General features: G+C 40.7%; 1 protein-coding gene across 1 annotated transcript; it reads left to right on the top strand.

The window, feature by feature from the left end:
• Positions 1-2,921: 2,921 nt before the first annotated feature.
• LOC122621631 lies at positions 2,922-10,171 on the top strand. The gene is made up of 2 exons (XM_043799565.1): positions 2,922-3,000; positions 9,085-10,171. The coding sequence occupies exon 2, from the start codon at positions 9,343-9,345 to the stop codon at positions 9,985-9,987; it is 645 nt and encodes a 214-aa protein (XP_043655500.1). The 5' UTR covers positions 2,922-3,000; positions 9,085-9,342; the 3' UTR covers positions 9,988-10,171.
• Positions 10,172-14,590: the final 4,419 nt, after the last annotated feature.

Here is a 14,590-nt window from a genome sequence, read left to right as displayed (position 1 = left end):
TATAATTTCCTGATTTTCAAAAGCCATTTATCCTGACCACGGATGCCTGCAATAACGCTATTGGAGCAGTTTTATCTCAGGGAAACCTGGGAACGGATATGCCAATAGCATACGCAAGTAGAACCCTATCAACATCTAAAACAAATTATGCTAATATAGAAAAGGAAATGCTTGCAATAATTTGCTCAATAAAGCATTTCAGGCATTATTTGTTTAGCACCAAGTTCAAAATAGTGACGGATCATAGGCCATTAACCTGGCTATGATCAATAAAGAACCCGACTCTAAACTTGTGAGATGGAGACTTCAGATGTTAGAGTATGACTATGAAATAGTATACAAGAAGGGGTCCTAGAATGTAGTGGCAGACGCGTTGAGCAGAGTTCAGCCAGAGTTTAACGTCTTAGAAATCGCCTCAGAAGTGGCAACGGACGGAACGACTATACACTCTGCGGGGCAAGATCTGCAGTTAGGTTTTCCAATTTCAGAAAAACCACTAAATGAATATAACGTCCAGGTGGTTATAGATAAGGGGGGGACGTCTAAAGTAAGAAAGCAAGTTCCATTTAGAAACAAAATACGGATAACTTGGACGGAGACGGACGGATAACTTTGACGATAAAACACTAGCCCGTAAGCTTAAGGAAATTCTAAAACCTAAGAGAACGGTGCCATTGCTGATATATTGTATATTGCTGGTATATTGCAAATATTTTGCGTACAGTACAGTTGTATAGGGCGATAAGATGTACAATCTTATTGCCGGATATAATAGAGAAAAACCAGCAAGAGAAAGTCGTCAAGGAATACCACCTGAAAAGTAACCACAGGGGGATAGAAGAGACACTGGCACATATAAAAGGAAGGTGTTTTTCCCTCACATGAAGCAGTCGATAGCACGAACAAAAAGAGAGAACGCTATAGTCGAGTTCCCCGCCTATCTGATACTAGTTACTCAGCTAGTGAAAGTGCGAAGGAGTCTTCAGCACTGACTGTTTTTGGCGGTTCGTGGGCGTGGCAAAAAGTTTTTTGGCAAATCGTTAGAAATTTACAAGACTAATACAAAAATCAAAAAATATCAAAACATTTTTCAAAAGTGTGGGCGTGGCAGTTTTGGGCCGTTTGTGGGCGTTAGAGTAGGCGTGGCAACATGAATCGACAAACTTGCGCTCCGTCTATGTCTCTGAAGTCTGTATGCTTAATCTCAACTTTCTAGCTTATGTAGTTCCTGAGATCTCGACGTTCATACGGCCAGACGGACATGGCCAGATCGACTCGGCTACTGATCCTGATCAAGAATATATATACTTTATATGGTCGGAAGTGCTTCCTTCTGCCTGTTACATACTTTTCAACGAATCTAGTATACCCTTTTGCTCTACGAGTAACGGGTATAATTACCAATTGCGATAGCTGTTAAACTTAAAAATACGACAGAAGACCCCATTAGATTAAATACAGCGTAACCGAAACTCCATGAAGACCCATGGAGATAATGCATATTGATTAATACTTTGTCAATAAGAAAAACGTTTTCACAATTATCGACAAACTCTCAAGATATGCATGGGGAATAACTATAACATTGTTTTATTGCTCTATTCGGAATACCCAAAAAGGCAATTTGCGATCAGGGAGTTGAGTTCTCGTCGAACCTCTTTAAGGATTTTTGTAGGCAGTACGAACGTCAGTACAACGTCCTTTCAGCAGCCGTCTAAACTAAAAAAATTAAATAAATTAAATAAATTAAATAAATTAAATAAATTAAATAAATTAAATAAATTAAATAAATTAAATAAATTAAATAAATTAAATAAATTAAATAAATTAAATAAATTAAATAAATTAAATAAATTAAATAAATTAAATAAATTAAATAAATTAAATAAATTAAATAAATTAAATAAATTAAATAAATTAAATAAATTAAATAAATTAAATAAATTAAATAAATTAAATAAATTAAATAAATTAAATAAATTAAATAAATTAAATAAATTAAATAAATTAAATAAATTAAATAAATTAAATAAATTAAATAAATTAAATAAATTAAATAAATTAAATAAATTAAATAAATTAAATAAATTAAATAAATTAAATAAATTAAATAAATTAAATAAATTAAATAAATTAAATAAATTAAATAAATTAAATAAATTAAATAAATTAAATAAATTAAATAAATTAAATAAATTAAATAAATTAAATAAATTAAATAAATTAAATAAATTAAATAAATAAATTAAATAAATTAAATAAATTAAATAAATTAAATAAATTAAATAAATTAAATAAATTAAATAAATTAAATAAATTAAATAAATTAAATAAATTAAATAAATTAAATAAATTAAATAAATTAAATAAATTAAATAAATTAAATAAATTAAATAAATTAAATAAATTAAATAAATTAAATAAATTAAATAAATTAAATAAATTAAATAAATTAAATAAATTAAATAAATTAAATAAATAAATAAATAAATTAAATAAATTAAATAAATTAAATAAATTAAATAAATTAAAAAAATTAAATAAATTAAATAAATTAAATTAATTAAATAAATTAAATAAACTTAAACTCAAGGAGCCACAAGAAACAATATACGGAGTTCGTCACTACTTATTAATAGATAAGAAACAACATTAGAACAAGTACACAGCGATTTATCGCTCAGTCACAAACTACAAATACTTTACACAACCGTATTAGTTGATAAGGATACGGAGATTAGGTAAACAGCGAATTAGGTTATTAAGCACAAATACACTTAACCTTGGTAGCTATGTCAAATCCAACGGACGGAACGCCAACAACAAGCGTGTCCAAGTTACGGGGCGAGGACTGTCACCTGCTCTCCGCTCTCTCTCTCTCTCTTTCTCCAATTCTACTCTTCCCGTGGCAGCTCAATTTAGAGTCTCCGCTGCGCTCGGGAGAGCTTAGCTAAGTAGAATAAGTTTTAGTTTCTCACTTTTATCACAATTAAAGAAAAAGTACTTATTCATTCCTACGGATTCATTCATTCGTGAAAAGTTCTAAGTCCAAATCTCCGAATATATTTAAATATTCATCCAGTCCAAAAAGTGCAAAATCAGATATGTGAAAAAGTAAAAATAATTTGTGTCAAGTTCAGTGAAAATTTCTAAGTCCAAAGCTCTGCCAAAAGTGGCAACCATTCTGATCTCGTTTCACTGTGTCTAACGCAAGCCAAATTATTTTCGCAACACATTTATGCTTAAACTCCGCAGTCCACTTAATACAATTTGCTATCGAAGAATACAGTAACAAAACAAACAACACATACCCTCTGGCCATCCCAAATAAAATATAAATAAAACATTTACGCGCCTGTTCCATATTACATCAACATATATCTCATATTACAACAACATATATTATATATTACATGAACATATATTTCATATTACAACAACATATATTATATATTACATGAACATATATTACATATTACATCAACATATATTACATATTACATCAACATATATTACATATTACATCAACATTATATTTTATATAATTTCTGCATACCTTATACACATATACCAAAGTGTAAATTGTTTCCCGTCGGCAAGTCCAAAGCGACAAATAAAATTTTTTCCAAGTGCCGACGCGGAAAATAAATTTCCAAATCAATTTCCGAGCAATAAACTTAAAGCGAATTTTTCTTTTAAACAAATGTATTTTTAAATATTTATTTAATTATTTTTAAATTTTCATAAAAACTACAATTTTTTTTCATCCAAAAACAAATTTTTTTTTGTAAACCAAAATTTAAAAAAAAAATAGACGACCGCCAAATATAAGTCGTTCACCCGACAAATATTTTTTCCTGTGTTGCTTGGATATTAATTTGTGTTTGCTTTTAGAAGTACTTACAACGCGGAGAAAAGATTAAAATTCCACCATTCCAAATTTCTCCGTTTCCAGTTGTAAACCAAAAAATAGAATTTTTTGCTACGTTCTAATAAACATTTTTTTCCAACGTGTTCCATATTCCAAGTGTACCAACCGTAAATCAGGTGGACCTAATTACCATAAATCACCGGTCATTTATACAATTCGCTGTTCACTCCGAGTCAGCTGTCCAATTAGTCGAAACTACGGTGTTTCCACTTCGTAAATTTTACACCACTTTCTCACCCGTTACATCCTATACGGTCTTTTTCCGCTGCTTTATACCGTTCACGGCAAGCTTAAATTTATTAAGTGGAGTCTAAGGAATCTGTCCACATTTTCAAAAGTGTGACCGTGCTCCAAAACCGCTTCCTTTCCATTTCGCATTTCTTCGATTATGCCCATCGGGGACGATAAGAAGAAATTGTCCGCTGACAAACCCAGGTCTATTTTTTCACCACAATTTGGCGCTAGCCAAATTCATTTCGGTTTCTGACCGCTTAAGCGAATTTGAGGCTCAGATTAACACTCCGGAATACGCAGCTCCAACCGTCACGATGCTTAGCGTCCGTCGCGACCAAGTCCGAACCCTATGGGACAAGGTTGAAAAGGAATTCGACATCTGCTCGCCTTGTGTCAGCAGGCGAAGCGGCAGCAGGCAACATGCCTATTCTCAGGGCTAAATACAGTTATTGCTATTCAGTCTATGAAAGGTGTGTTGCCCAGCTCATTGATAAAATCGAACAGGGCACGTCTCAGTCCATCCCAGCCGTCCATCCCAGCAGTCCATACCTGCTGGTATATCTGTGTTCATCCAAGCTCCCGAAGATAACTCTCTCCTTATCGGAGTAGTCGCTCCATAAGAAAGCCGACATCCCGACATGGGTAGAGCTGAACACCTTCCTCACAGAACGCCATCGAACCCTAGAGGCCATCGATGATGTGAGACCGCCCGTACCAATTCAGTCGCACTCCAAAGCGATGAATTCAAGTGGGTTCTCTAGAAAATTAAGTTCCTACGAGACGAAAGTGTCTCCAAAATCCAAAAGTTGCGACTTGTGCAACAAGGAGAACCATCCTGTCCGTGTATGTTCGCGTTTTCTCCAAATGTCGGTTGATGACCGGTCAGCCTACATTAAACGGAGGCAGTTATGCTTAAACTGCTTTGCAAAGGGACATCAGCTTCGTGAGTGCAAAAGCACGCACAACTGTTTTACTTGCCGTGGCCGGCATCACACGTTGTTGCACCGAAACAACCCCTTTTTCAGCAATTCAAGTCCTTCAAATCCTGCAAGGCCAATTTCTGCTAATCAAGCCAATTTCGTTCCTAATGAGCAAGCCGGTGTTCAAAATTATTTCGCCACGGGCTCAAGAGCTATCCTTTTTGACACTGCCGTGATCAATATTTCCCATCTTGGCACTAACTTTAAGGCACGCGCCCTGATCGACTCCGGATCAGAGGCAACACTTATTACCGAGCGACTGTTCAATCTAATTAGATTGCCATTCCAGGTGGTTCAAGCCCAAGTCTCAGGCCTAAACCAAACAGCTCAGTCTAAGAAGCTTTGTGAAATTTCATTTGGGATCTTCCCGATTTTCCACTGGCGGATCCAAAATTCTATGAGAGCGCACAAATAGATGTCCTTATCAGAGCCGACATTCTGCCTTCGGTGCTTCTGAGTGGAGCAAAAGCCAACATCTGTGGCTCTCTCTTGGGGCAAGAGACCATTTTCGGCTGGGTATTCACTGGGCCAGTGTCAGCCTCAGCACAAAGCAGAATTTCCTCCTTTTCGACGCAGATCTCCCACGCGTACGATAATTCACTGGACAAACTACTCACAAAGTTTTGGGAGGTGGAGAATATACCAATAAAGTTGGTAAAAAAATCCGATTCCATGTGCGAGAAGAATTTTCTTCAATCGACCACGAGAGACGAGTGCGGCAAATATGTCGTTACTCTGCCTTTTCGCGACCCAGAACATATCGGTTCCGGGCTAGGGCATTCCAGTTCTTTCGCGTTGGCTCAGTTTTTAAGAAATGAGCAGCGTCTAAAAAGAAATGAGGCCCTATAAAGCGAGATACGATTCGGTGATCCAGGAATATCTCGACTTAAAGCACATGCGACAAGTTCTTCCTACCCATAATTGCAACGCCTATTATTTGCCACATCACGCCGTCTTAAAACCGGAGAGCGTAACTACTAAACTCCGTGTAGTATTCAATGCCTCCAGCTTTTCATCGAATTGCACAAGTTTAAATGATATCCTTCATGCGGGCCCTGTCTTACAGTCCGACTTAACCATTTAAATTCTGAAGTGGCGCTATTTCTGATACGTGTTTAGCGCCGATATCGAAAAAATGTATCGGCAGATCTGGGTAGATCCAAAGCACACTCCATTCCAACGAATACTTTTCCGAAACAATAAAGGGAAATCAGAGATTTCGAATTGAAAACAGTAACCTTTGGAGTCAGTTGCGCGCCTTTCCTGGCCATTCGAGTACTGCAGCTGCTAGCAGCTGACGTAGAACTCAACCATCCAAAAGCTAGCAATATCATTAGAATTTCATGTATGTGGATGATGTTCTAGCCGGAGCGGACTCCACGGAAGAAGCTCAGCTCATGGTGTAAGAGCTCCAAGACGCTTTGAATTCCGCCGGATTTCCATTGAGGAAATGGACCTCCAACCAAAAGGAAGTTTTAGCGGCCATTCAGAGCACCCATCTCTTAAATACTGATTTTCTCGAGATCGATGCAGAAAGCACTGCCAAAACCCTCGGTATTCGCTGGAAGGCAACTTCCGACGAGTTATTCTTCGTTCCGCCAGAGTTGGCTATTGAAACGTCCATCACAAAACGCCAAGTCCTGTCCCAAATTGTTCGACCCTGCAGGCTGGTTAGCGCCGTTTATCGTTCGAGCTAAAATTTTCATGCAGGAGATTAGACTACGGGAACTTGGGTGGGACGAAGACATTCCAAATGAGCTTTTTCTCGATGGCTTAATTTTCTCCAAAGTTATTCGCTTTTAGAGCAGATACGCATTCCACGCTGGCTCTCGTTTCATCCAGATTTCAAGGTCGAGCATCATGGCTTTAGCGATGCATCGCAAAAGGCTTATGGGGCGGCAATATATGTCCGCGTAGAAGCGGGCAGCACCATTATGGGGCAACTCCTAACCGCGAAGACCCGGGTAGCTCCAGTCAAAACGGTTTCGCTCCCAAGACTGGAGCTGTGCGGCTGCAGCCATCATTCCACAGATGCCTACGCCAATTCCGAACTTTACTGGTGGACGGACTCCACAATAGTGCTTGCATGGATAAGCAAGCCAGAGTGCCAGTGGACCACATTTGTAGCCAATAGGGTGACGAAGATCGCCCAGGCCACAAAAACAGAAAATTTGTCTCATGTTCAATCTGAGCATAATCCAGCAGACCTGGCAAGTAGAGGAGTTTCCCTCCAAGATCTAGCCGATAGCCAGTTATGGTGGCACGGACCGACTTGGTTGCAAAATCCACGCAACCAGTGACCAACTCAGGACGACAACGCTCCGGTGACCGATCTGAAGAAGAGTGCTCTGAAAGTCCATCTCGCAAAAGCTTCCTTCTCCTTGGAGCGTTTTTCCAAGCCTGAGAAAGCACTACGGGTCCTCGCTTATGTTCATCGCTTCATACAGCGGTGCAGGAAGCAGACATCTTCATCTGATATGTATTTGCTGGCCACTGAAATCGCCGCCGCCGAGCGGTTCCTAATTTCGAACACTCAGCGCAGAGAATTCCCTCTGGAATATCACTGCCTAAGTGAAAAGCGTCCAGTGTCAAGTTTCAGTTTCATCCTAAGCATGAACCCTTTTCTCCGCAAGGACTGATCAGGGCGTGCGGCCGTGTGGCGGCTTCTGAAAGCCTTCAATACAATGAACGGCATCCAGTGATTCTTCCGTATAACTGCCTGCTTTCTCGCCTCCTTGCGAATTTCACACATCGCATAACACTCCATGGTGGTAACCAGTTATTGGTGCTCCTCATCCGGTCGAAATACTGGATTCCGAGAATTAAGAACCTGATGAAAGCAGTAGTAAATTCGTGCAAGGTATGTGTGATCCACAAAAAGCGGTTGCAAAGCCAACTGATGGGTGTCCTGCCCAAAGAAAGAGCATCGTTCTCCCGACCATTCACGTATACTGGCATGGATTACGCCGGTCCGTTCTATATAAATAACTATACGGGAAGAGCATGTCTTATCACAAAGGGGTATGTGTTAGTTTTTGTTTGTTTCTCCACCAAGGCCATCCATTTAGAGCCTACATCTGACTTAACGACCGAAAAGTTTCTTGCCGCTTTCGCTCGTTTTGTATCCAGAAGAGGGTTTCCAAGTCAGACAATGACAAAACCTTTGTTGGCGCTGCCACCCTGCTTTCCCGCGATTTCCTTCAGGCAAAGAGTAAAAGAGTCGGTGACGGATGCCTATAGTCAAAAAGAGATGCAATGGCAATTTATTCTTCGGTGGGCACCCCATATGGGAGGCCTTTGGGAAGCAGGCGTAAAAAACTGTAAGACACTATTTTACAAATGCACTGCCACACGAAAATACACGTTCGAAGAGCTCTCCACGCTCTTGGCAAAAATAGAAGCGTGCCTTAACTCCAGGCCGCTCTCTCCTATGTCTGAGGATCCGACAGATTTGCTGGCCCTGACGCCAGGTCATTTTCTTGTCGGGGGACCCCTTATGTCCACGGTGGAACCCGAAGTAAAGGGAGAAACGAAATCCATTCTAAATCGGTGGCAGCATTTGAAGGCTCTCCATCAGCAGTTCCGTGTGCGATGGAAAGAAGAGTACTTCAAAGATCTCCATAAGCGCACTAAATGGCAGGCCCCGACCAAAAATCTTCGCATCGATGATATGGTCGTCATCAAGGGCTGAGTGGCGGCTCGGCAGAATTGAGTCTGTCTTTCCAGGAGCCGACGGCAACACCCGTGTAGTAAATATCCGTACTGCACGTGGAGTTGTTAAAGGTCCAGTGGCAAAAGTGGTGCTTTTGCCGGCGGAGTTTTCCGAATCTCCACAACAAATAGGCGCTCCTCTCCTCCTTAATTGTAGTTCACTAGCACTAATCATCCATTCCTTTTCATTTCGTTTTCGATCTCCTTTCGACATTCAACTACCCGCAGCCCCTCGTCAACAAAACGCACGCAGTGCTCGTGCCTTGGATAGCAGACGTACCCGAGGTATTCAATCCTACCGTGTCCGAGTCTGCCGGAAGTCGGAAGTGCGCGAGGTTCCTAAAGCTCAGCGCTGAAGAGCGTCTGCGAGCAGTCCTCATCAACAAATACTGAGCCAATTGCCTCGCTCACGAGCATTCCACAGGAGAGTGCCGAAGCGGTGATCGTTGCAGGAAGTGCGACCGATCCCACCACACGCTGCTCCACATGCACGAGCAGGTTAGCTCGTCGTCGCGGTCGCGAGCGCGCGCTCGTCTCCAACCGGTGTCAACCCGTCAAGCAGCTTCGGCCTTGTCCCAGCGTTCCCGCCGGCAAAATCCGCCAACTCAGCGTAGGAGTTCACTGCCACAACGCCCGGAATTGACCACGCCAGGCCCATCGCTCGCGTCGCTACTGCAACGCCACAGCGTGAACATCCTTCCGACAGCGCTGGTCAAGTTGGAGACGGGGACGCAGACCTTCGAGACCGCAGCACTCATCGATCCGTGCACCCCCATGAGCTGCATCGACGCTTCGTTGGCGTCAGCCTTTAAGCTACCGATGACCAGTGTTGGCGAAGAGAAGGTCTGCACGACGACGATTCGCTCCAGGGTCGACGCGGGAACGAAGCTGGAGGTCGTGCTCAAGATCGAGGCCAGTGTGCGGATCCGCACACCAGTTCGGGCATTGAGCGACACAGTGGTGTCAAAGTTCCGGGACATCATGCTGGCGGATGACCAGTTCCATCGGCCTGCTACCGTCTCCATGGTCTCGGGAGCAGATGTTTATCCAAAGGTCATCCAACGGTTTTTGGGTGGATCGTGTCCAGTGCCTGCAGCGTGCTGTAGGACGTATATGTTGCAACCCCAGTGATTGCAAGGGCGGCGGAATGTCCAAGTTACGGGGCGAGGACTGTCACCCGCTCTCCGCTCTCTCCCTCTCGCTCTTCATCACAGAATCTCCAATTCTACTCTTCTCATGGCAGCACAATTTGGAGCCTCCGCTGCGCACGGGAGAGCTTAGCTAAGTAGAATAAGTTTTAGTTTCTCACTTGTATTCGCCGAATAAACTATACGCCCGGTCACGCCCGCGCAATAATTAAAAAGTCAAGTGTTCGCCTGTTCGAGTGTTTTTACATTTCAGCATACTGGAAAATTCCATGCCAGCCACCCCCAGCCCAACAAAGCGTATTAGAAGCCATCAAGGTAATAGACCTGGTGGAAATCATGATGGTTTCATAGCGGCAGTGGAACAGGTATTAGTCCTGATCAGGGGAGCAGAAAGATCAACTATAGTCGTCATAGGAGCGGAAAACAAAGTCTTAGATCTTGATCAGTCAGATTTAAATTGGGCCCACATAAAAAAAATACTGACCTCCCACTTTAGAGTCAAAAGATCGGAGGAGGACCTGATTATGGAGCTAACCCATATCAAGGAAAAAAAAAGAATAACATATTGGTAACATATTTAGTGGTACGAGCAAATGGTTTTGAATGCTTTCATTTCGGCCTTAAAGGGACCAATAGGAGTGACAATAAGGAACATGGGGGTCCCAAATATTGCCGGCATATAAGATAGCTTGTAGGGAGAAGAATTAAATTGCTTTTGAAGATACCGACTTAGAACCCAAAACTCAAAGGTCAGTCGAGTCGCTGGAAAGGGGCATGAAAGAAACTCAGAAACAGGGTCAGGAGAAAGAGGAGCCCCAGGTTTTGGAAACACGCAGAGAAACGGGCGTCTGGTCACAGTACCAGTCTGGAGGAAACAATTCTCCGGCGTTCCCAATGCCGTTTGCCACGCCAAGTATGAACGGATGGTCGGGATTTGGGTTTCCATACCCAATGATGGGTAACCCATTCAGGGCAGAGAACTTTAATCAAGAGGGTCTTTGGGTTACCAACGACCATATCGTGGTTATCAAAACAGGAATTCCAGATGGAATCAAGACCAAACAAACACAGATAGGCAATGGAATAAGTGTAACAACAATAGTTATAGCAAGTATTTAAGAACAAGAAAAGGTTAGTCGACGCTGCCTCATATATTGGTTAAAATTACACAGGAAAAAACAATAAAATTACTAATTGATACAGGATCCACTTTTTCATTCATTCGACCTGAATTGAGTTGAGAAGCAAGAAATTTTACCAATTTTCGCAGAATTAGGAGTAGTTGGTAAAATTAGAATGCTTCTCTTTAAATGTCATCAGTTCTTCGAAGGATTGATCGGAATTGATATACTAAAACAACTGAAGGCGGTTATTGACGTGCAGAACGGATGGTTTAACATCGCAAATATGAAACAAAGAATTAATTTTGCGACATTTAGACCATCAGAAGTGTATACAATAGAGGCCGCATCAACAAGAGTTATATCTGTTTCGGTACAATTTCAAGAGGGGGAATTCTCATTAAACAGAACCATAATAAACGAGGACGTTGAGATTTCGGAAGGTCTTTACAGGGCTGCGTCAGGACACAGCTTAGTAGAAGTGACAAATTATGCGGATACGGATCAGGAGTTGTATTTGGATGAACCGATAAGTGTTGTGGAATTTAAAACCACACAGCATATATAGAGGGAGCAAAGACCTTCGATAGCTCAGTTGGTAGAGCTCCAATGGACTAAGGCAGAACAGAGCACTTGAACAAAGAGGAGCTCGGAGAACTAAGTAGAATTTGTAGGAAATACCCAAGAGTATTCCATAAGGAAGGAGACAACTTGTCTTTTACAAACGCCGTCAAGCATCAGATAAAAACAAGAGACTATATTCCCATTTATGCTAGACCGTATGCGTTTAAGGAAAGACAGGAGGTGAAAAGGCAATTAGACAAGTTGCTGGACCAGAAGATAATTAGACATAGCCATTCTTGGAGTGCACCGGTATGGCTAGTGCCTAAGAAGAAGGATGCCTCAGGGGAAAGGAAATGGCGAATGACAGTGGACTATAGGAAGTTGTACGAGAAGGTGATAAAAGTTAGGTTTCCATTACCAATAATAAGTGACGTATTGGCTAATTTAGGAAGAGCTAAATACTTCTCGACGTTGGATTTTGCAAGCGGGTATTACCAAATCGAGGTTCAAGAGGCAGGCATTCCAAAGACGGTCTTTTCCGCAGAATGAGGACACTTCGAGAATGTTCGAATGCCGTTCGGCTTAAGCAACGCTCCTGCGACCTTTCAGATTCTCCCATCTTTGGAGAATTGTTGGGCAAATGTTGCCTCATATACAGCATCCTTGCAGGAACACATTACCGACCTTGAAAAAGTTTTTAAAAAGCTTACAGAAGCCAATTTTAAATTACAGTTGGACAAGACGGATTTCCTAAAATAAAATATTTAGGACATGTAGTCACTCCGCAGGGAATAAAGCCGAACCCGGGGAAGATTGAATCAATTAAATTCACTATCCCGAAAACCAGGAAGCAGATAATTTCTGCTGTTAGGGTATTACAGGAAGTGTATGAGGGATTTCGCAGCAATAACAAAACCACTGACAAAACAGCTTAAAATGAAAAAAGCCAGTATTGAAGCACCTGGAAACCTGGGAACGGTCATGCCAATAGCATACGCAAGTAGAACCCTATCAACATCTGAAACAAATTATGCTACTGTAGAAAAGGAAATGCTTGCCATAATTTGGTCGATAAAGCATTTCAGGCATTATTTGTTTATCACCAAGTTTAGTGACGGCCATTAAACTGGCTATGATCAATCAATAACCCGACTCTAAACTTGTGAGATGGAGACTTCAGTATGACTATGAAATAGTATACAAGAAGGAGCCCTAGAATGTAGTGGCAGACGCGTTGAGCAGAGTTCAGCCAGAGTTTAACGTCTTAGAAATCGCCTCAGAAGTGGCAACGAACGGAACGACTATACACTCTGCGGGGCAAGATCTGCAGTTAAGTTTTCCAATTTCAGAAAAACCACTAAATGAATATAACGTCCAGGTGGTTATAGATAAGGGGGGGACGTCTAAAGTAAGAAAGCAAGTTCCATTTAGAAACAAAAACGGATAACTTGGACGGAGAATAACTTTGACATGAAACAATAAGCTTAAGGAAATTCTAAAACCTAAGAGAACGGTGCCAATGCTGATATATTGTATATTGCGTACAGTAGGTTGTATAGGGCGATAGGATTTACAATCTTATTGCCGGATATAATATAGAAAAACCAGCAAGAGGAAGTCTTCAAGGAATACCACCTGAAAAGTAACCGCAGAAGGATAGAAGAGACACTGGCACCTATATAAAAGGAAGGTGTTTTTCCCTTACATGAAGCAGTTGATAACACGAACAATTAACAATCGCGATAGCTGTTAAACTCAAAAATACGACAGAAGACCCCATTAGATTAAATACAGCGTAGCCGAAACTCCACGAAGACCCATGGAGATAATGCATATTGTCAATAAGAAAAACGGTTTTACTCTTCACGGGCACAACGCATGAATTCCTTAAAAACGTGTCATTCAAATGGAACACGACTATTCACAGAATATCAATTCATTTCAGGCCGACGTGTACCCAAATTAAAAGAGCGGCTAGAGAATAAAAAGATTAGGAGAATTGAGGCAGCTAACACGGATAGACAAGAACCGGATCCGATATAAGTAGGAAACACAATATTTAGAAAAGAGAACAGGAGATATAAATTCACTCTAAGGTTTTCGAAACACAAGGTGATGGAGGATAACGACCTAACCATAACAACGATTAAGCCTAAAAAAATCCACAAGGAGCAGATCCGAAGAATTAATAAAGCGAATGATTAACGTTATTTACAGGTGGTCAATTGCCGTGGCCGAGGAGAGCAGATTCGAAATAATACCCTTGAAGGGGAATGAACCGTTGGCTTAGATACAAATGGGAGCGGCAAGGGTGATCCAAACGCACCGCACCTTTGTCCATATCGTAAAGTTACAAGAGAATAAAGAAATAGCAGAGGGTATAGAGAGGATTCTTAGAGAGATCGTAGACGAGTCCGAAACTAGGGAGTTAAATCACTGCAGAAAAAACTACAGATGGTGAAAACTAGATTAGAAAATATATCAGTAGATCATATATCAATAGATTACGTTCGTCAGTTAAAGCGATAACAGGAAATTTAGATGCCAAGACGCAGAAAAGCTAGAAGAAAAATAAAGAAAATGAGAAGAAGAAGACAAGTTGAAAGCAGGTTGCAAGGTCAATTTCATGTTTAAGAATTTGACAAAGTACATAACCGAAGAGCAGAATAGGGTGAACAAATTTATTAACAACTATAATAATGACATAAGTAAGTCATTTGTGTAAGAAAACAGGAGAATTAATAGGTTAGAATACATTAATAGAGTTTAATATACTTTAGACATGTTAGGTCTAAAATTGGTTGGCTAGGTTAGGGATAATTTTCAGATTTCTATTTGACAGGCAAGAAACGGAGAAAGTCAAGGAATACAAGGAATATGTACGGACGAACATATGTACGA

The sequence above is a fragment of the Drosophila teissieri genome, chromosome 2L (assembly GCF_016746235.2).
Source record: "Drosophila teissieri strain GT53w chromosome 2L, Prin_Dtei_1.1, whole genome shotgun sequence".
In the NCBI taxonomy this organism is placed as follows: Eukaryota; Metazoa; Arthropoda; class Insecta; order Diptera; family Drosophilidae; genus Drosophila; species Drosophila teissieri.
This window is presented reverse-complemented; position numbering and strand designations above follow the sequence as displayed.

Coding starts and splice junctions, on each gene's coding strand:
- LOC122621631 (XM_043799565.1), top strand. CDS start 9,343: ATGCACGAGCAGGTTAGCTCGTCGTCGCGGTCGCGAGCGCGCGCTCGT.